Here is a 25,074-nt window from a genome sequence, read left to right as displayed (position 1 = left end):
GCTAAATTGCGAAGATTAAGACGTTATAACCTTTAGATGAGTTCAAACAACGAAACATTTCATTATGTGTGCAACTATATATGTTATTATAAACTTTGTAAAGACGTTTCTGTCTACTATTGTCTATCCTGTTACTGTAACCATAGCAACCATAGTAACAGGATAGACATAACAGGATAGACAAATTTCTTCATTTTTTTAATGCTGTTGTGAAATAACTACTCCCTTTGATGAAGTGATAATGTTTTACTGTTGTGATTTTGGTTTCCAACACGTTATTGCACTTTTTGCAAGTATAATATTGGTGTAATTAATCAATATGTTGGTAACAGCATAGACATGACAAAATAGTACCAACTATTTTTTTTCACTAAATGTCTTCAAATTTCTTTTCTCTACACTGTTATACAAGAAACGTGCTGTGTTACTGAAATGTTTAGGTTACTTTGCGCTTTTGAAATCAACACGGACTAGTTCAATATTCATAGGGAGACAAATTTAACGGCTGATTTAAGTAGCGGTAACAGGATGGACATGAACTTCATGTACGCTGATTGAATTTAGTTTGTAGAAAAAATGTTACATATAATAATAAAGAAGCTACAATTTTTCGTTAGAGTTATTATTTACGTTCTATAAAAGTCCCTTTTGCAGATATCAAGGCGATCAGAAAATAGGAAAAAAAATCATTTAAAATGTGTTACTCGGACACTGTACGCACATAAATTACACAAAAATCGGACTTAAATATATTTTAATCTTATCAAAATAGATATAAATCGTGTTTATTATTAATTTTCTGACTCATAAATCCTTCAAACTTTCATTTAAACACTTACAACTGCATTTTCCATTAGAAATAACAATTTTAGCATGGGTGTACTGAAAATTCGACATTTTTTTTAAAATGACCCACATATGAATAAACGACTTGCTCTTTCAAGTGCAACAGTTCATCGACAGTGTGTCAAAAGTCGTTGATCTGTAATAACGAGCTATGTCACGTGTGTTTCGACCATGAGGATGTTTTTGTTATTCAGCAGAAAAGGTAAAACAACTTATTTCTTCAGGTTTCTCCTTTTTCTACAAATTATGTCAAATAGTAACAGTTTTTATATTATTTTTTTTACGTGAATCATTGCATATGATTTCAAAATTTTATTTTTATCACATTTCAATCAAAATGCTGCTTATGTTGCATGTGTTATTTTATTTTATTATGCATGCATCTGTTTTACGGAAATGGTCGAGAAAGCACGAAACAATATATTGACATTATTTCACGCTTAATGATCCTTAATGAAACATGTGTAGAAATAGATACTGGTTTTTGTAACATATGTATATGCTCTTCCTTTGGTCATATATAATATGGCACGACTATTTATTTGACTATTGATTCAGTTGGCATGTATTGTTTGTTTGTTCTCTTATGTCAATGTACTGATTTTGACGAGGCGATCGTCATCTGCTCTTCTGGCTAAAATAATAACAACCATGATATCTGTATATTTTATACATATTTTTTATATATTTAATATAGATTTCACCACAGAAATATAATACAATACTAGAACAATGTATTATAAGTCTCTGATTTTACTAAATTAGTAATTTAGGAAGGTGGTTTTTCGGCAATTTTGCCTTATGTTATAGAAAAGCATTTATATAATGACATTTACACCAAGATGTCGTTAAATGAAATTAGATACCCTGCATTTATCATGCTTTTTAATTACATATGGTCAAATCGCTGAAGACGTACCCCCTCCCAAATTATTAAAAACTATCATTCTGCATTGGCAATAATATCTTGGTGTAAATTAGGTACACCCATTCGGGATAACGCCCTCAAGGTTATAATACATGTATACATAAGATCTACGTATGACTATAGCAATTCAAAACTGTTAAGTATAAACTCATTTTATAATTACCCACAATTCAGTTGTAATAATTGGTATTGAAATACACAAGCTATTTAAACCTTTGTATCTTATTATCTTTCACAGTTCAATAGACTTCGATATAGTTTTAACTGTAAACAAAATCGTTCTATTTAACTGCGATGGAACCCGTTGACAGAAGACCATTCGTCCAAGCTTTGTCTGAAGATAAAAGAAAACAGGTAGAGTTTTATGACATTTTATCATTTGATTGTCACTTTGGTATCTTTCGCCTTTCTTTATTATGTTTATAAACACTACAGTCATTGTATATGGTTTGACCAAGGCGAGACCTTCTCGGCCATGGGATTATTACTATTGATCGATCACCTAAGACGTAGAATAAGTCTATTTTGAGTTCTAATTACTATTTTTAAACACCACCATATATATTAATACGAGACCGAAATCATTATACTTATAGTAAATTTTGTATTTCATTTCACATATAAGTTATTTATTTCAATTTGTATCTTTCCAATGGAGAAAAAAGACAAGACGTCGACAGCTACATAACGTGATAATCATTTGATACGACAAAGTTACCCTTTGTTCGCTCTTTGCTGCAACAGGAGTATCGGAACCAGGGATACGTTATATATAGTATCTACATAAACATCTACAAACCTTATTTTACCTTGTTTAAAAGCATATAAACCAAACTTGTATTCCTGCAATGAGGATGGGGAAGCGAAGTTCAGTGGTCAAAAGAGGGTGGAATCAACATGATATGATAAAACAATTATGATAATGATGATATTGAAATATTATTTTAATTATGAATTTAGAATAATGTTTTGGCGGACGGTGCAATTCGGACCATTTGCACGAACCACGACGAGTAACTGTACTTCGACACAACCCCGTAAAAAAACAACAACAAAAAAAAAACGACGAGCGAACGCTAACAATAACTTGGTTTACAACTACTAGTATACAATCTTCTTTCAGGTATGCAGCATTCTTCAGGACCTAATCTTTACTGAGGAACATATGCAGAAACTTATGTTGACTTTTGAAGAACAGATAAATTATGCAAACAATCCGAATGAAACTGAACAAAAAAAATCTGACCTTTGGTGGGGCTACACATTTGTCAGTGGTGTTTTACAAGGCAATGGTAAGAATTCATGTAAACACCATACATATCCTTGATAATGTAGAAATGTGGGTACATGCCAATGAAAAAGCGAGCCTGGAAGAGCTTCTAGATCTTTAAGTAAAGAGAAATCAACCCTAAATTACGACACAAACAATATAAAAACATCTAGGGTTCAACATGTTAAACTATCGGAAGAAAGTAGTTATAAAACTGCAAAACTATATCAAGAAAAATATAAAGTAAAGGGGTTAAACAGGTTTTATTCAATAATAGCAAAAGGTAGCCACAGTCTGTAAAATTTAATATAATATGTTTGATTGTTTAACTTTACGACTGAATGTTTCTCAGTATAATTTTACAAGCATTGTTGTCCAAAGCATCTAAATCGTTATCTCTTTACTTTTGTAAAGAAGCAAATTCTGAATACAATAGAACAAATTTAGACTTTCTTCTACGTACACCTAATTATTATTGTCTTGTAACTACAACAATTTGTTAAAATCAATATTTAACTGCGTATAACAACACACTTGAAATTTCTTTTTATTTAATTATAGATAATCTCGTGTGATACACTCGATTAAATTATTCCAATTCAAGTTCGCATTTGCTCTTCTGAGTAGATTTATAACGGCACGGGGCATTTGCGCTTTTTCTACAGGACATTTGCGCTTTTTTACAGGACATTTGAGTTTTATAAACATACCATTTGAGTTATCATAGTTAAAATTAAAATATCATTAAATTGAATATTCAAAACACAGATCGCATTCATATATTAACTGAATTATTAAAAACTGTCATACAAGTGGGAGGTTTAGCTAGCTATAAAATCAAGTTTAACCCACCATTTACTTCTGAAAATGCCTGTACCAAGTCAGGAATATGGCAGTTGTTTTTCGCTTGTTCTGTTGATTGATAGCATTTGCTTTTGTTAGTTTTTATGGACTTTCTCTTTTTGAATTTGCCTTGGAGTTCTGTAATACTTTTCTTAATTTTCAGCTTGAAGTTAAAAAGAACCTACATATAACCATCGCACTTTTAAAAAATCTTGACATAATTAGTTGTCAAAAAAGAGATTAATTTTGATTATTCTCAAAGATAATTTTATATAATTGTTTCTTTTTAATAGAGATAAATGGTTATAAAATTTCACACCCCACACATGAAAGTCTTAATTACTAAATATTTCGACATCATGCTTTTGTCAAACGAATAAGACAACACTTCAAATGGGCGGATGGAAGAAAATTCCTTATAACAGCCAGCATGACTCTATATATAAACTATAATTGAAGAGTTCTTAGGACTTTCCAGAAAATAGAATGAACACAACAGGAATAACGTTTTCATTTTTAATCTACTAATGGTATTTAGCTGCTTAACAAATTAAGTGCAAAATCTTGAATCCATAATTTTTTTTTATCTATGTTTAACTTGAATAGCATTTTTGTGTATTTTAGTCTGTATGGGTTAACTTTCAATAGGTAAAAAGTGCAAATGTCCGGTCAATTTGGTTCATGCAGATGTATCAAAGTTTAAAGCGCAAATTTCTATTTCGTTTGAGCACAAGTGAGTGTCCTTTTGTGTTACGGATAGAAAAAGCACAAACGTCATGCGCCCATTTATATACTGTTCAAAAAGATATGACTCTGTTGTACCTGTAGTTATCAATTAAAGACGATAAATGCCAATTCAATCTTTTACAACACGAACGAGCGGACTTTCATTAGTAATTTTTAATGCCGTATTCATGTATTTCATTTAATACTATGTGAAAAGGTTTTTGTTTAATTGTATGATTTGGTACCGGTCGGTGATGGGTTTTACTTCATCAGATGTATCTTTTTGTAGAATGTAATTTTTGTGCCTGTCCCAAGTCAGGAGCCTCTGGCCTTTGTTAGTCTTGTATGTTTTTTTTTTAATTTTAGTTCATTTATATGTTTTGGAGTTTAGTATGACGTCCATTTTCACTAACTAGTACACATTTTTATTTAGGGGCCAGCTAAGGACCACCTCCGGGTGCGGGATTTTCTCGCTGCGTTGAAGACCCATTGGTGGCCTTCGTCTGTTATCTGCTCTTTGGCCGGGTTGTTGTCTCTTTGACATATTCCCCATTTCCATTCTCAATTTTATTACATGTAAATAGTTCATTCAAAATATATTCACCAGTTTGTCATTTCAATACCAAGGTGTTGTGATCTCCTTTCATTTAATGTCACTCAAATGGGACAGAACATGCACTATTCGGAATATACATTGGAACTGATCATATATGGTGCTAGATTATAACTGACCTCGAGCAAAGACCATCGATGGTATGATCTCTGTTTGATTCGAGGGTCAATTTTGGTAGTCACATGTAGTAATCTATTTTTTTCACATTCCAAAATAAGTATTGATAAGAATTAAAAAAAAAAACAGTTCGAATTCCGATATTCCCGACGTAGGTACAGAATATAACACACTCATTTCTTGGCAAAGGTTCATTGAATTGATATTTAATTTATTCAGTACTGCAATTCATACAAGCAATATGAAATTATATGGTTCAGTTTGTCTACGGTGAAAAATACGCTTTATTTCAAACTTCCTGTATATGATATGATTATTTTCTTTTTTTCTTCTTCAGAAAACGGTAGATATATAGGTTTAGATTTGGGAGGAACCCATTTTAGAATTATATTGGTAGAATTTGTAAACGGAGTAGCAGAAACAACTACGCAATATTTCAACATCCATAGACAGCTATTAACGGGACCATGTGAGAAGGTATTTAGACTATTATACAGGCCTTACCCAGATTTGGCTTTTTTGGGTTTTAGATTTAAAAGGGTCGATTCTGCTGTTGATGGAAGTTTCGTCAATGAGATGTGATCATTTTTTTTCAAATTGGGGCCTCGGTGGAATAGCGGTCGAAGTAGTCCATTTCTGTATCACTAGCCTGTCAACACTGAGGTTGTGATTTCGAGTCCCGTACGTAGCAGGTGCGTTCGACTCCAATCTTAAATGACCAAGATTGTCAGTTTCCTACCGAAGGTCGGTGGTTCTCTCCGGGCACTCCAGTTTCCTCCACCAATAAAAACTGGTCGCCACGAATTACCCAACAGTGCTGAAAATGGCGTTAAACATCAACCAATCAATAATTTTTCCGTAAATTAATTGTTCATAAAATATTAAGATCATTAGAAGCAAATACATTAAAAGTTTGTCTACCCCTGGTAAATGTGTAGATGTTTTTAGTCTGATATAGCACATCTTTTTGGAATTTCGTTTTTTCAGTGCTCTTCAGATTCGTTATTGATTTGGTTTTTAAAACGGTTTTTGTCCGAGCGCCACTGATGAGTCTGAAATAAATGAAACACGTGTCTGGTGTACTGAATCAATCTGTTCCGTTAGACTTGCTTGTCGCCTTACACGAGCTACAAACAAATCAATCGGAGCAAATTGAAAGGTCAGATTTAAATCAGATTAATGCCTTGCAGCTTCTTATTAAAAGTCTGACATCTTTGATAAGAATTTTTTGTAAGGAAAATCGTAAATATCTGAGGCAACTTACCGTATATTAAAAAAAACTATTCATAAGAAATTGAAATTCCGGGTTTGTTTTTGTTAATCATACAATTGGTTAGTTATTACTATTTTGCTTACAACAATTGTGCATTTTTATCTCGATATGCCTGAAAGTCCATGGCGTACAATGTAGTAAATATTATTTTTAAACCAATTCCGTCACCAGTATGGAATCAAGAGATGCCATATACTAGTATTAGGAGATCGGGTATGAGCGACAATGAGAAAACTGTGCATCAGATTCCAAATGCTGTGCATGAAAGCAATACGGCCTTCGACAATGAGCTAAACCCATAGCGTATAGGCAGCTATAAAAAAAACGAAATGCCAAAATGTGAAATAATTCAAACGAGAAAACCAACGACCTGATTAATGACAAAACAATTACCGAAAAATAAATATGACAGACATCAACCTTTGACAACTACTGAATTATCATTATTATCATTATTATTAAAACATAACAGAAATTTCAAAACCCAAACTGTATCACCCACTACCTTTAATACTTTGGCATCAACTTTTTTCAATGTACAATGCCTCTTTAGGACCATTACCTGACAAATAAAGTATATCATTCCCTATGTGGTTTGGCTTTTTGTGACGCCACATATGCTGTATTAGCATTTTTATTTACAAAAACAAATCTGATATATATTCATTATTATTCCAGGTGTTTGACCAAATAGCAACATCTATACAAACTTTCCTACATGACGAAGAAATAAGAAATGACAAACCTATCCCTCTAGGTAAGTCTCGTAAAATAAATAGTCATTCCCATCCTCCTTTTCCAGAATATCGTAATATCCCCTTCACACCTTTTATTTTTCTTCTTAGGGTCACGAGGGACTAATCCCGAATTTTCAAAAGGGTAGAAAAAAAAATCATAATGCACATTCTTTCCAAAGATTGTGGAATGGAAAAAAAAACAAATAAAAGAAGACAAAGGAAAAGAAAGACAAAAAAATTAACTGACCCTGATATTTTAATTGATCCCTGCTAGAAATGTTCGACTGCTGTCTTAATACCTACTTTTTATGCCGAAACAGATAAAACACATATATGTCTAATCTCTATGTTTAAATTTCAGGTTTTACATTTTCCTTTCCATCAGAACAGACTAGTCTAAAACATTGTACTCTGAAAACTTGGACTAAAGGTTTCCAGTGTACTACAGGTGTAGGTTTAGACCCTTGTATTCTCTTAGAGGATGCCATTCACAGACTTGGGGTAAACATTTATATTTTACAGTTATCATCCGGTCGAGGGTTAAGATTTTTGACAAAATATCAAAATGAAATAATCTGATGCTTCAAGCCACCCCGTTGAACGAAATAAAAATATGTCTTTGTTATCATCATCCACGAGCTCACACAGTATTATAAGCATTCAAGTTACAGTGGCCTTATAGATCTTGTAAAATAAAAATTATAAATTGGAGGGAAAAAATAAATCGAACAATTTGCTTCCAAAGTTTTTGACGATCACGCTAATGCAATATGCAGTTTTTAAGCTAGATCGTCCCTAAAATGATATGGTTAAATAATAACACTAATGGTACCTTTACTGCATCAGATGCGCATCTTAACAATAAATGCAGTTTCAGTGATGCTCGAGGATAAAATATATGCACATACAATTTATTACCAGAGAAAAAAATTTTAATCGTTATTCAATTAGGAGAAAAAATACGGAATACAAAAAAAAAACTTTCGGTGTTGGCGTGATGTAATAAATATAAATACTGACCATAACAAATAAATAACAAAAAATGTGTAATCGGAGGTAATATGCTATAAACATATCCTGTCAAAATATCGACATTTGATATCAAATATGACTAAATTTGTCTATTTATCAATACTGTGAAATTTCTCTAATTAAAACGACCTTTTACACTTCACCAACAAAACAAATCAAAGTACTGAAGTACTGAACATCGGATGACCGCAGGTTCTTGTGGATGGTCAAAAGCACATGTCACAGAAACAGATCACATCTCTATACCTGAAACTGAGGTTAATTTACAGAGATTTTTTTTTCTTATACAAGTTCGTGCTTGGATGATGAATAAATGACAGGAAATTCAACCTCACCGTAATAACTATTATATTGTAGTGATACAAATCAGTATACCTTAGACTATTATACTAATATAATAATAGTTCCAGAGAATACACTGGTTTGTTGTTATATATTATATTAATATTACGGTTGCATGTATATATAATTTTCATCTATTTGTATATCATACTATTCTACTATTATTATAGTGTAATGCAAGTGCATGGTGGACACTCTTCTGTAAAAAAAAAATCAAAGTCTTAAAGGCTGTAAAAGCAATTGCTGCCATGTTAATGTTTTGTGGACTTTTATTTTTCATCCATATATATAAGAATTAAACCTGACAGGACAGGAGTGTTGACTAGTGAGAAGCAAGACGGTTTTAACTTTATATCAATATAAGACTTTAGCAGGAAATCATTTTAAATATGTTTTATATTTTACAAGGAGACAACAAGTTTACCAGGCTAAAGTTGGGGTTAATTATACATGTGCTGAAACATATAACTGAAAAAAAAATCATTATGGATTATCCCCTGGTAGTGTTTGTAACTGGGCAATAATTTCCTTTATTGATTTAATTTTAACCATTTTCATAATTAATTTAAATTAACCATTCAGTTAAAACATTTCAACTTTCCAGACGCAAATGTTGAAAAACGGGACAGAAATAAAATATCTTACAAGACATAAACATGTAAAAAATAAATATATATTTCAGCTTACTAAAAATATTTTCATAATGTTACTTTGACATCATTTCTTAAAACTAAGTCCCAAACATAATTGCTCAGTTGACATGTGTCATCCTCATGCGATACGAGATAACTATAATTCTGATGCAATCCCGAAAAGGGGGGTCATCACAAATAAACATGACATTAAATTGTCATTATACGAACTAGAACAAACAGCTCTATGTTGCTTTGATATTTATCAATTTTCAGGAAAAATGTGAAATAAATTTCAGGTCCATTTCATTATAGTGCCTAACAAGATTGTGTGAGGTAGACGAAATTGACCTTAAAACGATCGTATTGTCTTTTGATGTCCAAAAATAGGCAGATCGGACATATAAGGACTTTATCTAATGACTACATAAATTTGGGATTTATTATTATTATAATATTCTAATGAAACTGAAAATTGTATTTTTTTTTAGGATAAACAACAATTTTACCTGGCGTAGCCGTTCATAAATGTTTTTCTGCATTTATCTTCGAAAAATGGCGTATTTAATGGAATAGAACGTTTATACAGTAAACTTTCTCTTTTTTCTCCGCAATAGGCTATCAAAAATAATTTATCTAATGTGTATGTGGAAAATTATGTGAAAAGATAAAAAGTGGCAATTGTTACCTTTCATACCTTAAGTTTCGTTCATCTGATTCTGACCAATGCTTATATACTAAATATCTATTTATATGCCGCTATTATTGTTGTTGTTACCAATTATGTAAATCAATTGTATCTGATTTTATGCCCTTTATGGGCCCTGTAATTTGGGAAATAAAAAAAAAATCTATTCATTGATAAAACGTAATATGGACTGGTCCAGTGTCCAGTTTGCAGGTCATTTAATTTTCTGTACACATTCATGCACGCTCTGATTTAATCAATATACTCGTACGAAAAAGCATGAACAGTTTGAAGGTAATCTATAGCTAATAATAACTTAATCCAATCAAATTGCATAAGATTCAATAACAATGTCAAGTCCACATCATAATGAGTAATAGAGGTAAACTAGGTAGGGAGAAAATGACAGATATTTCAAGTTAATATTTATGCAATAACGAATTAAAATTTGTCAACCAAAAGTTTTGCTACAATTTCAAAAACATGTCGTTCTGTATGGGTATAGTTTTCGGATCTTTCATTAGCGTATTTAAGGCTATAAAAAGTTTGGGCTTCAAAAGTTCACACAATTATTGACTTTATACAGAAAATTCGTCCTTGTAAAACATTTAATAGTTCACAAATGATACGCGATTCTAAAGTAAAATTATTTCTCAAAACACTGCAAAAAATTTCATTCATATTGATAAAGTGGTATCGTCATAAAGTGCGTTGAAATGAACAGTGGTATAGCAAACATCGAATTCCCTCACAAAATGTTATCACATACTACAGTAAGGGGAGTCAGTTAAGTTTGTCTATTTTTAGATACTCTACAGGTAATCTTTTGACACTACGTATACAACCTGTGTGACCTGTGTAGTGATTTTGATTTTACGATAAATTCATGAATGAACGATAATTTTATGAATGACCATGAGCACCTGACCTCTTTCTTAAACACCTATTAAACATATAAAACCGTATTTAATAAGGAGATAATTCAGTCAAATTTTCAGTACTAAATCAACAACTGAAATGATTCCATTTTTTGATGAAACATCGTACGAACGGAGAACGGAATCGCAGGTATAAAAATGCACTTTTTTCCCTTGTAATGACCGCGGATCTATAATTTTTATAGATCGGTTGAAATCCCAAAACTAATTTGCATAATGGAAATTTAGGCGATAGCAATACAGCGGAATGACCTCAAGGTCATCCTCTGTAAAAATCTTAAAGTCAATACTGACAAATCTCATCTCAAGTCCAATTTCCCATTTTTTTTCCCATCCAAATGAGACCTTAGATAAATCTTCTCCTTGTTTTGTATCATGTCTTCTCTTTGCATTATGCTGCGGTACTGTAGTACCTCTTATCGAACGTGATGGATGTTTCGGTTATATAACAAAAATTATACATTTTTTTTGTAAATATGATGTTAGGTGTTATATTTCACAGCCTCTTCATTTCATTTTAGGGACTATCACCTGCAGTCAACATAGTAGCAAGAATAGGAGATTCAACTGGAACTTTGATGGCATCAATCTATGCAGACAAACAATGCACAGCTAGTTTAATATTAGGTATGGCAATTTCGATTTACAGATTTAGAGGTATTGGCCACTTGATTGACTACATGCCGGTTGGATATTGGATATCGAATAACGAATCGGCTGCTAACTTCACATCCATACATATGAGTTCAAACAATTTTTCTTTCAATTTAGCAAGTATGATGGTTGCATTATTCAAAAACAAATGATTTAAAGTGATATGCATTTTGTTTGTTTTTGTTGGTTCTATGACGCCTAGGCTTAATTTGTTTGCAAACTGCCGCCTTAAACGCAGATTATTTAAGGTTTGGGTATATCGGAATAGTTATTTTGTTGGTATTTTTTCTCTCTCGAGGGAATAGGCTTGTATTGTAATAGTTGTTTTTATCTGTTCCGGGCTATGACGGTTATTTTGTATTCTACTGGTGTAAATACAGGATGGAAACATCATATTTTACACTTACAAGGGTTTTACAATTATGACAATACGAATAAACGAGGGTGTGGATGAGGGTTTACAGAAAAGAAAATAATGGGCAAAAAGTATTAAGAATAGAGAAAAATGGACCAAAAAATAAAGAATAGAGAATAATGATGTGCTTAAATAAAAAGAATAGAGAATAATGGGAAAAAAGTATAAAGAATAGTGAAAAATGGCCTAAAAAATTAAAGAAATGAAAGACAACCTAATCCAGACCCTCATAAACGGAATATAACCTCACTGACTGTATTTTACACCTATATAGATGGTAAAGGAGAAAGAGATCTTGGACGCATACTTTTTTTATAATCGGATATATTGGAGTTATAGCCGTTAGAGCATCAACCGTTACGTTTAAAAAAAACCAACATCATTGCACATATCTTACTCAACTTTGTATGATTTTGTATCTGATGAACTGGTTAAGTCACCCCTGTATAGTATTTATAAGGTTTGCTCGAGCAATTTTAATTAAAATGTTTTCACAATTGTCTTTTTGTGATCAATGATTCGTTATTTATTATAGAAATTAAGATGAAAATTTACCAATGCCAAAATCATATAACAAAAATTTTAGAGATTACATATTACTTAACACAATTATTTGAACTTCTATCAATACGTCAACTTGACTTATAATTAATTAAAAGAACTTTATTTACTACATTGTATCATTTAATTTCAAATTTAATCATGATCAACTAATTTGCTGCTCAGTTCAAAGTGGTGATACTAATTATATCACTGTAAAGAAGTAACAGAAGTATTGCTTGTAATCAACACGTTATGTTGTAGAATTTTCTATGCTCAATGTTTACACTTATGTGACAATTACTTACTTATAAAACTGTATAAACTAGATGGGACACTTTCTTATAGAACACAGTTGTGAATACATATCCTTCATTTACATAACATGTAGGTAACTTCGAGAGACAAAGGTGCATACTATAACGAAATACGCTTCCTCGGGTGTTTTTTACAGACAAAAATAAGCCTTTATTTGTTTACTTATCTAGTACCCCAGGGTACCTTCAGCTGGGACGGCCGTTCTTCGATACTTACAAGATTTATGACACACTTTTTTAATTCTCCATTGATTTAATTTAGACATTATTAAGAAACGAAGCTTCCATATCTCTTAGGCAAAGTTGAACTTAGATGGATTTGGCTATTCCTTTAAGGTATTTTCCATATATCTCAGGCTCAGTCGAACTTAGATGGATTTGGCTATTCCTTTAAGGCATTTTCCATATCTCTGAGGCAAAGTTGAACTTAGATGGATTTGGCTATTCCTTTAAGGTATTTGTTTGTCATCAGTGGCGGATCCAGAAATTTTCATAAGGGGGGGGGGGGGGGCAACTGACTACCATTAGAGGGGGCCCGTTCCAGTCCCACAAAAGGGGGGGGGGGAGGGGAGTGATCATATACCTCCTCACGTATTCGAGTAATTATACATCCTGGGATTTTATTTTTTATAGGGTTCAAGCGTTCCTGATGCAGGTAAATCGAGACAAGTGTTTTTTTTTTTATAGTGTTTAAACTTTCCTGATGCAAGTAAATCGAGACAAGTGCTTTTATTTTTTATAGGGTTTAAGCGTTCCTGATGCAGGTAAATCGAGACAAGTGCTTTTATTTTTTATAGGGTTTAAGCGTTCCTGATGCAGGTAAATCGAGACAAGTGCTTTTATTTTTATAGGGTGTTCCTGATGCAGGTAAATCGAGACAAGTGCTTTTATTTTTTATAGGGTTTAAGTGTTCCTGATGCAGGTAAATCGAGACAAGTGCTTTCGGACTCACAAAATTTATAAATTGTTATTTTCATTTATCTGTTTTCATTTGTTTAGGTACTGGATCAAATGCATGTATAGTGGAAGACAGAAAACGCTATAAAAGGGTTAGCACAGAGGATGCTCATTCAGACAAGGTGGGTTAATCTTGTCAATTTGTTTTTGTTTTATTTTCTTGTTTGGTTGCTGTTTCATCGTCACATACCCAACTTTTCCTTTATTCATATGATGTAAGGTTATGCACAGTGCTTGATGTATTTGAATGATAAAGAAAATGTTTGCCTTTTTGTTTACCATTTATTCACAAGTACCAAGAAAATCAAAATACTATTTAGCCATGTGTATTGGTTTGGATGACAATGTTGTCAATAATGTGTGACAGTGAGTAGTAATTATGGTAATAGGACCAGTTATATAATTTCAACATGAACAGTGGAGGACTTTCGGTTACAAACTGGTTTCAATAGATATAGGAAGATGTGGTATGAGTGCCAATGAGACAACTCTCCATCCAAGTTACAATTTATAAAAGTAAACCATTATAGGCCAAGGTACGGCCTTCAACACGGAGCATTGGCTCACACCGAACAGCAAGCTATAAAGGGCCCCAAAAAATTACTAGTGTAAAACATTTCAAACGAAAAATCAACGGTCTAATCTATATAAAAACGAGAAACGAGAAACACGTATGAACTACATAAACAGACGACAACTACTGTAATCAGATTCCTGACTTAGGACAGGTGCAAACATTTGCAGCGGGATTAAACGTTTTAATGGTACCAAACCTTCTCCCTTTTCTGAAACAATAGTATAACATCACAACATAGAAAAACACACTATAAAATATCAATTGGAAGGCTTAACTCAATCAAAAAACGTAAATTAACACACAATGAACGAATAAATTTGACCTGTGACACCTAAATGCAAATACACAGTTAATAAAAAATTACAAGGGATAAATAATTAAAGTCAAAAGTAAATAAATAGGTTTAAACAAGTATATTTAGCCGATCATGAGTATCCATACATTGTCAACTGAAATATTATTAAGCGGTAAACATTAATTTAAGACAGTAATTACATTTTAAGACATGATTGCAAGTTTACTTGTTTTGTTACATTTTACACAGAAAGACATCATCAAAAAGTTTGTACCCCAAAAAGTTATACGTGAGTTTACTTCCAATAAAATTTGGGCCAGGTTCATTATACGGCTCTCCCAACTTTCGGTTTGAAATGGGTTATTTTTGTAGGCAAGTTAAGGAATTCGCATTGGTCACTGTAAAAAAGGGGTATTTATATATTGTTTATTACACATTGTTACGTATCATTCAGATGAAATTAACCTTGAAAGATACAACATTGTATCGGCCAATGCACTATATTTTTAAAATTATCATGGTCATTTCACGGGTGTCGTTTTGTTCAACTTATATATTTATCTTTAAAGTCGGAAAAGACCAGTTAAACGACCAACATTGGAGCAAGCACACTGTGTCGGCGAAGAAATACCCCGGGTTTTGTCAACTTTGCCTTCTTTCAGTTATTCAGTTGTGTACTGTTTCATAAGCTATATTTAATTTGAGTTATTGTTGCTGTTAGAACTTGTTTATGAATTGTATTGTCACAAAGAATATAATGTTTTATTTATAATAATAAGAAATATGATGGTAAATTTTTTTTTACAGATTCTCGTTGATGTTGAATGGGGAGCTTTAGGGGATAATGGATGTTTAGACTTTTACAAGAATGAATTTGAAAGAGAAGTTAATAAGTTCTCTAATCACCCCAATTCATATACGTAAGTATTTAGGACCGTTTTTAGTAATCTTTAGAAACATTTTTCATACTTGTATGTAATTTATTGTTTAAAATAGGAAGTTACAAAAGGGCGAAAAAATATCATTGGCCAACAAAGTCGGCTAGAAAGAGTTTTACTCCAAAAAAGTTCCGGGAAAATGACTTTGTTAAGAGTATAGGATTATTATCAATACCATATTCATTGCGTTTGAATACCTTACTGGAAGTTAATATAATATACTGCATGTGTAAGAGCTGATTTCTGAAATCAGTGAAGTAACGCGAGTCTGGAGTTTACAATTTTACGCCTCATATCTTTGATGAGTTTATTTATGCTTACAAAACTTGGTTAAGGATGTTCGCTCCTCTTGTTTTTGAATTTTTGCCAGATTTTCGGAATCCTCTGGTTTTATCCATTTAGTGCCATTAAAAAAATTTGCCCACTAACCCCTACTTTTCTTTTCATCATTTTATTACATATAGTTTAAGGAGCCATATTTGAAAATCTTATAAAATCCTTGTTATTTTTTCATTGTTTTTGAAAGACAAAAGGTGTCAATGTTAAATTTAAGAAAAATCTAGAGAGAATCATTTCCCGCCAGATTTTCAATGGCTTATATCTCGAAAACAAGCACACGGACCCATCATTTTTTTCTGCTTTTTTAGTTCCTTTATTTATATACTATCAATTCAAAACAGTCTTTCAAAAAACTTGTTATTTTGAAACAGAGTAGCGAACATCCTTAAACAATTTATTTGTCTATTGTAGATTAGAAAAATCATTCAGTGGAATGTATATTGGTGAACTTGTTAGATTGTGTTTAGTAAAATTGATAGATAATAAAACACTTTTTAATGGAACATCTTCCAAAAAATTAGATACTCGATGGTCACTCAATGCAGAAAGTGTTGCTTCTATTGAAAGGTAAGTAACTATGTGCATACTAGTATCAGAAATGCCTGACATACATGTAGTTGGTCAATTTAAAAAGTGATATAACACACATGTATACAGAAAAGAAAAAAAATACAGTCTTACATGTACTTAAGATAACAGTAATGCATCTTGTAATATAACTAGCTGTTATTAGATTGAACTGATTGAAATAAATAATCACAATAAACATCAACTGGATGATTTATTCTCAATGCTTTACAACTTTGTACTTTAATTGGCCTATTTACTTTTTTCATTCCAGCATCACTGATATGTCTTTTGTAGGCAAAACATCTGTCTGGCGTACATAATTATAAGCCTGGTGTCACTAATTCTAATGCAACTATTTTGTTTCAATTGTTCTGATTGGTTGACAATCAGCGTAAAATTCTCTATCTCCCTCTATGTAACTAAGGGGAGCCGACATTTCAAATTTCTTAATGTATTGGCATGTAAATTTTCCAATAACAAACAAAAAAAACTCACATTTTGTACCTAGAAATCTTGTTTTTATCAAATCTTATCACATCCTGAGGCGGACATGTACAAAAGGCATAAAACGCCCGGTGTTTACGCCTGACACCAGAAGCATATCAATGTCGTCACCTAGATTAGGTGCAAAAGAAGATAACATCATTTTGCGGAATTTTCGTGTAATGAAAATTTTACACCGAAATAATGACTAAAGTTGAATGATTTGTTTATTTTGCATTAGAATAGAGATAACTGTATTATATTTGAATCTTGCGTACGTCCATCGGTAGTTTTACTGTCGCAAATATTCATTTATCTGTCTCCGCTACCGATGGACGTCCGCAAAGATACAAATACAATATAGTTATCTCTTAACTACGTTTTTTTCCACATCACCTTATTTTGATATATTAACTGTTAACTGAAATCATCATCTAACTAATATGAGACATTACCCAATGCTATCATATGATTTCAAGACTTAGTTTAAGTATGCATACAAAAGGTACAGATACCTTTGAGACGAGTACAAAATATCTATTGGTCAGTATTGATTGATTGGTGTTTAACGCCAATTTTAGCAATATTGCACTATTTCGTGAGGGTCAGTTTTTTTTGTGAAGGAAGTCGGAGAGAACCCACTGACCTTCGGTAGGAAAAATGTCAATCCCAGTCAATTAATATCAGAGTCGAACGCACCTGCCACATGCGGGATTCGAACTCACACTCTCAGTGTTGACAGGCTTGTGATACAGTAGTTGGACTACTAAGACCACTCGGCCATCGAGGCCTTCTAGAGGTTAGTAATCAGTCTTCAATTACCATATATTCATCTTCAGTTGCCGTTTGTTTCTTTGTCATGTAAGACTCCTGTCTCATTTACATATAACCTACATCCTGTTTGGTACATACATTGTATGCTCTTCAACATGTTAAAAGAGGAAAACATGAATATTTTAAGCCTATTAAGAATAATTACTTTTTGAAATATAAACTTTGATAAAACGTTGTGTTTGTTATTGAATGTAGCGAAACAGACGGCAGCAATAACAATACTCTGAAAGTTCTGAAGGAATTTAATTTACATGATGAAGACAATATTGCTACAGAAGAAGATATCGCTCTAGTCAAAGAAGTGTGTTACCTTGTGTCACAGAGAGGGGCATACATTGTAGCTTCAGGTAATTCATTTTATTTGCAAGCATTGTTTTATTGCCTCAAACCTCAAATATTCTTAATATGTGCTTGGTCAACACTCAACACTAATATGTAGGTTTGGAAGAGCGATTTATCTAAAGGAAAAGTTAGTGTTAATTTAATATGAAACTCAAAATTACGATCATAATTGACAAACATTTAGAAGTTGAGAATAGTCAAACTGTTCAAATGTGATTAAATCAAATATACAAAACAGAAATTTACGGTAAGTACAAATGACTTTGTTAATAAGGCATTGTTTAATATGATGCCTTTATTAAGACTTTGAATTCCAAATAATGCAGGTTAGACCAGAAATGCCATCTGAAAATGTCATTGCTTTTACTTGGAATAAACATCATAGATACCAGGATTAATTTTTTGTACGCCAGACGCGCGTTTCGTTCTACAACAGACTCAACAGTGACGCTCGAATAAAACAAAAGTTAAAAACGCCAAATGAAGTACAACGTTGATGAGCATTATGGGTCCAAAATTCTTACAAACCAAACTATGTTTTTTTTTCTTAGGGAAGAACATCCTTAGTATTTTCGAAAAATTCAAAGTTTAGAAAACAGTAACACTAGCAGTATGGGATTTTGTAGATGTATCAAAAACATTGATAAAGACCAGCATAATTATTGCTTACAAGTGTATTGTTTTATTTACATAGTTGGGACGTGCAATCAAAAAGTAATCTATACACTGTCTTATCCAAAACGTTTTCACTTAAGACTGAGTATTCCTAAGTTTTCCGAGGATATGCATCTGATATATATATATATATATATATATATATTATAGTTGATTTTAAGGTGTGCAAATTCTTATGCACCATATAAGTAAAAACGGAATCAACTATCATTTATCTTTAAACGTAATTTTACTCCGCATGTTTCAATTCGTTTCTTGGTCTGAAAGATTATTTTGGTTTTGTATTGCTAAACATGGTCTTTGTCATATCAGTACGCATCAACGGAACGGAAGTACTAATTTGTGAGCCCGAATTTGGATGCTAATTTGAGATTCTGTTCAGTGGAATTATGTTTTATTTTTTTATGCAGGGTCCTTTACTTTATCCATTGCTGTATTGTATATAACTTTTATATATTGTACAACCATTATTTCCTTTCTAAAATGAAGATATAAATAGAGAATAGGATTATGCAAATGTTGTAATATGCAGTGTGTTGAAAACTAATACCACTTTTTATTAGTATGCCCAGCATATAGATCAGTTAGGTCTTCCTTTGTGCCAAAATTTTATTATTCTTGGCAGTCAATGGCAACTTATGTACTTTTGTAGCATTAGCAGTGCTCTTAAAACGTATGGAGAAGAAGGAAATCTCAGTAGGTATTGATGGTTCCCTCTACGAACATCATCCCAACTACCATATACACATGATGGATGTATTAAACAGATTGTTGCCTGACGTAAAGGTAAACTTTACAAAGCTAATAAATGATTGTACTGTAATGGATATACATACATTCTTTTCTTTAAAATGATTGTACTGTAATGGATATACATACATTCTTTTCTTTATTAATTATTATTTACTGAACTGTTTCAAGTTCACAATCCTTGGACGTTTTTAAAGTTTGCTACTTGCTCCATTTAAACGCCTTCAAAACATATCAAAATAATTCGTGATTAAAATATTTGATGTCAGTCATGTCACATTTGTTTCTTATTGTCACATATTCAATACTCAAAATAGCAAAAAATGGATAAAACACGTTAAAAAAAGAATTTTAAAAGAAGAATTTTACTGTGACGACATTGCTGCTTTAGTTGATGGTCATTTAGTCTTTTTAAGAAAATAACCGAGGAAGCTTATTATCTTATTTTAGTTTCTAATAGACACCTGCAATTAGGGGTTGAGACTATTAATTTAAGATTGGGATAATGGAGAAGACTATTTATAGAAGTAGTAGTCATCTTTACATCATACTAGAAAACCAAAAATAGTGTAGTTATGTTAATGATTTCAATAACTTTGTATCTTATATTTTGTTTTTGGCTTCTTTCATTAAAGTGTACTTAAAGTTGCGCTAAACACAATCAACCAATCAATCAATATATCTGATATTTTGTTTCAGGTTAAGTTATTTCTTCTCAAGGAGGGCAGCGGAGAAGGTGCTGCCTTTGTAGCAGCTGTTGCCATGAAAGATTTGGAGAAACATCATTGATCTATGTATATCGTACACGACATTACTATGGAGGAACATCATTTATCTAAGCATTTCTGACAAAGATACACGACATTACTATGGAGGAACATCTTTTATCTAAGCATTTCTGACAAAGATACATGACATAACGATGAAAAAATTTCATTGATCTGTGTGTATCTGATGAAAATACTAATATCTAATTACATTGTAACGAAAAAAGGAAAGAAATTGTATGCGAAAAAATAATGGTGCCTTAATTAGAGGAATCCTTGAAGTTCAAACAATTGATAGTTCTTGTTCTGAGATTTGCTCAATTGTCAAACATGTTAGAATCTCAGGAAGTTTTCACATTACAAATATCCTATATCTCTTGCTTGTTCCGAGTCAGCTTTTCCCGCCATTTAAAAAAAACGATATCTTGAAAAGGAGTAACCAATTAATATGTTTAGCTTATTTTGTTCCTGTTGTTTTTCTCCTCTGTTGGGGCATAGGATAGAAAGAGTTCATATCGGATGTATAACATTTGGCTTCCGTAAACTTTTCACTTTTTGAACTTCAAAAATCTACTTGAGAACCACTTAAAAGGATCAATATATCAAACTGTTATTTTTCTCCATTGTTGAAGCATATGATAAAAAGATCATAAACATGTCATTTTTCATATCAGATGTGTTATCAGCCTTCGGTCAATATCAGTCCTCGAGCCTTTGGCTCTTTGGCTGATATTGAACTTTAGGTTGATAATATATCTGAAAAATGCCATGTAGTAATCTGATAAAATGTAATTGTACACTCACCTTCCGAATATAACCTCTTACAAATTATATTTATGAAATTTGTACAAGTGAAACCGATGAATTTACCTAATTCAAAAAGAGTATGAATTTGACTGTCTGAATTGCAGATTTGTGATATTTACACAATGTTTCAATTGGCAAAGAAAAATCATTTTATGTTTTAATAAATTAAAACATAACCTTATATGTGTTGAACAATACTGGTCCAATATCATTTTGTTTCTGCATTTCATATGGTCATGTTTGTCCTAAACTGTTTATGACGTCTTAACAATACATCTGTTTAATGTATATAACATATACTTATTGATATTTGTGTCTTGGAAAACAGGATTTATTCATTAATTTAAGTTGGATTTAGGGTAGCTTTCAGTAAATGCAAGTACTCTACGATTTGTTTTTTTTAACCGTTTGTCTTTTTGGTGTTTTGTTTGTTTATTGATGTACTACTTACCGATTTGAAAAGTCAAGCCCTAGCCAAATTATTTTTATCATCTAAAAAAGGTCTTTCAACCTTGACTTAAACTCCCAAAATCGCATCGTCGTTTATATTTAACAACATAATGGCGTATTTCTGAATATTTTAGCGAAATACAAAAGACAGACACACGATATAATGGCTCAATACAGCACTATTGATGTATGTTGACACAGATTTAGTGCTAGTATTTAAAACAATCACAAACCTGTTTGTGCATTTTTTATCGTTATTCAACGCAAAATAATTATGTAAGATAACTGGGACGATCTCATTTTATACATGATCTTTTTTGTTTACTTATTGTACCTCGAACTTATTAACCCGGTGTGGAGGTCTTAAGGTTAGGCTACTATTTACAAAATAAGTCCATATCTCATTTACTTATAAATCGTGACCGTTATTTATTGTAAATTCATGTTTTTGTCATTCGTCTACCGTGGAGAAAAAAGGGGAGGGGGGACTAATAGCTTAACTTGCGATTTTGATCATGGTTCAACTTTATTCTAGTACGGCATACGTTTTATCTATAGCCAACGCTCTATCTTAATAAAGTGTCAGTCTAAAATTGTTATCATTTGCTTCAGGTCGATCCAGTTTGCATCTCGTCGTGAATATGCATGACATATTTGCCATTGGACGTTAATGAATAATCAATGTATAAGCTTTATTTAGTGATGTATGATCATTAGTCTTCAGTTCATAATTTTCTCAAACAGTTTTTCAATTTTCATATATTTGATTATATATTTGATTTTTTAAGCGAGGGTTTTAGTAGAAATGACACTTTTGAATTAGTATTTACATGGATAGGTTTGAAAACGTCTATAATAGGAGATCCTTCATATGAAAAAACGTTATTTTTTTTTTAATCGATTCGGTTTTATCTGAAATATAAGATTTATGGTGGTAACTAAACATTCACCTGAATATTATATACAACTCAATAAACGGTAGCTTAGTTCGGATTTTAAATTGTACCAATGCTAAAATACAAATGCCGAATGGTAGAAGGGCGACAAACAATGGGATTGATTTATAATATGGTGTTTGAAGATCAAGAATGGAATCATAGTTAAATAGTGTTAAGACTTTTGATGTTTTATGATTTTATTTTAGATTTTTTTTCACCAATAGCAAGAAGATCTGCAATTAACGTAAATTTCAGCATTTCTTTCCTCATCCTTCTCTTTACATTTAATTTTTTGTTATCATTAAATAACGTTGTCCACATCAGGGGTTACATTGTATCCTATCCAGCCAAACTAGGGAGAGGGGGGTAGAACAGAAAAAAAAATCTTCATTGAGTGGCAATTACTCATATATTAAAGCGTACAACGATGGCAGTCTCGTCTATGTGAAGAAAAAAAAATGATGTTTCAAGTCATTTTTATCTTGTATAGTTGTCAAAAAAGCAAAAATGGATAATTTATGTTTTAAAAGGCAATTTATGTAAGGATTCAAATTATTTTGACCATTTCATTTATTTTTTAGAAATTGTCTTACTCAGTAAATGATCGTTTTTTTTGTTTTTTTGTTTTTTTTTTTTTATTTAAAGTTTTTCTTCATCTACAATTGACTTTGCAAAAGGCGAAAAAAATGTGTTAAAACCAGCCATGCGACTTATTTGAAGATTAAGCTGACCTTTGTTTGTTGTTTGACTTGTGCGTAGATCGTATTTCTTCCTCAAAGAATTATTCAAATGGTTCTTTAACGTATATATAGCGTGAAACTCTCACTGCACGAATCATCGGATATACGACACATCTATTTCGACCGAACGTAGCTGCGTATTTATACATCCGAACAGCCAAACGGACGCACCCCTTAGCAAGGGTATACTGTCCGACAGGAGAAGTCCAGAGATGTCAATATCTCTATACCCAAGTCAATCCTTTGGTTTTGAATAAAAGGAGATAGAGGTATTCATTAATGGGACAGCAACCCAACGACACAGACAAATCCAAACATTAAGAGTCAACATAGAGTTTTTGGCACTCATACCACATCTTCTTATATCTATTTTTTAATAGAAAGATGCCTATACAGAATAATAAACTCAAAACCGCCCCATTACCAAAAATTTACGGAGTTAATTTAATTATATTTACCGTCAAAGATATCTCAACATGCACATGTAATTTAATATTATTTACCGTCAAAGATATCCCACAAGTATGTGGTTGAAAAATATCACTTGCCCTTTTTTAATCTAGATCAGTGGACATTAAAGAAGGTGTAATATAAAACAGTAAAAGAAAAACACTTCACTTTGTACATGTTGTAGTAACGGTAAAATAAATGGTGATAATGGATGGCTGCTAAACGTCCAGCGGCAAATTAAATGCATATTAAGGACAACAACTTGTAAGTATAATATGAATATTAACCCTGCTTTGTACTAGACCGACACGCTGAGCCGGATTTTTAACGTGTAAGTTCACATGGTAACCGTTTGCAGGAAGAAAAGTCACCCTACCCGGACACATTTCTGACTCCGAGCCGATCAGTCTTTGCTCTTACTCTTGAATGCCGCGTGTTTAGCTTTGAAACAGCATATATCAATTTTAACGTCTTTGTTGGACCCAGTCTGGATTCGAACCAACGACCCTCCGCTCTCGATGCGAACACGCTCCCACGAGACCAACCAGGAGGTCGGTAGTATAGAATATCATACCAAAAACTCAAGTACAAAAACAATACAGTTTCACAGAATTCTCACACTTACCAAAGCGATCTAAAAGTATCTAACCTAAGTTAGATACTTTAAATGATTTTGGAAACAACACGTAAATATCGATGTGCGACTTCAGAGTAGATTTCATCGATCAACGCTCTCTGCAAATTAAAAAATTCTGCACCAATTATTTGAGGGGTCCGGATGTGGCCAGCTGTTACAAGGCTAAATTTCTGTCCTTATCCAATATACCCTCATTTTCGAGTGGTAATCCAAGTTTCGTGTCCAACCTCACTGTCGACCTCCTATTGCAAGAAATTCCTATTGTATTTAAAATTATGAAATATTTGTCACTGGACGTAAAGCAAAACACAAACAATCAACTTCATAAATTATTCCATGTACATAGTACACGAAGACAATATCTTGTACAATGCTATAATATAAAATTTAAATCACTCAATATAAGTGCAAATTTTTTCATTTTTGTGTTATATTTTTGCAATTTACTACAGGACTAAACACTTTTAATTTTTTTTAAATATTTTTTACTATGGTTCTTATCTACTGTTTTACTACAATTTATAATATATGATCATGTTAGGCAATTTTAAAACCATGAAAGGTAAGTTTTTTTGCAAGGGGTTTATGCTTCATTTTGACTTGTTAATGGGAAT

At 32.1% G+C, this 25,074-nt stretch overlaps 1 protein-coding gene across 2 annotated transcripts; it reads left to right on the top strand.

Annotated features, from left to right (window-relative positions):
• Positions 1-1,980: 1,980 nt before the first annotated feature.
• Positions 1,981-20,814, top strand: LOC127717669 (hexokinase-1-like). Of its 2 annotated transcripts, XM_052223413.1 has the most exons (13): positions 1,981-2,128; positions 2,898-3,066; positions 5,681-5,820; positions 7,295-7,373; positions 7,715-7,854; positions 11,507-11,612; positions 13,911-13,990; positions 15,548-15,660; positions 16,429-16,584; positions 18,100-18,251; positions 19,574-19,707; positions 20,371-20,472; positions 20,526-20,814. In XM_052223413.1, exons 1-12 carry the CDS (start codon positions 2,069-2,071, stop codon positions 20,458-20,460), a joined length of 1,419 nt encoding a protein of 472 aa, XP_052079373.1. In that variant the 5' UTR covers positions 1,981-2,068; the 3' UTR covers positions 20,461-20,472; positions 20,526-20,814. The 2 variants fall into 2 exon arrangements, with proteins under 2 accessions (XP_052079373.1, XP_052079372.1); XM_052223412.1 differs by having other exon boundaries at positions 20,371-20,814.
• Positions 20,815-25,074: the final 4,260 nt, after the last annotated feature.

This window comes from Mytilus californianus, unplaced genomic scaffold, assembly GCF_021869535.1.
Source record: "Mytilus californianus isolate M0D057914Y unplaced genomic scaffold, xbMytCali1.0.p SCAF_10, whole genome shotgun sequence".
Lineage (NCBI taxonomy): Eukaryota > Metazoa > Mollusca > Bivalvia > Mytilida > Mytilidae > Mytilus > Mytilus californianus.
This window is presented reverse-complemented; position numbering and strand designations above follow the sequence as displayed.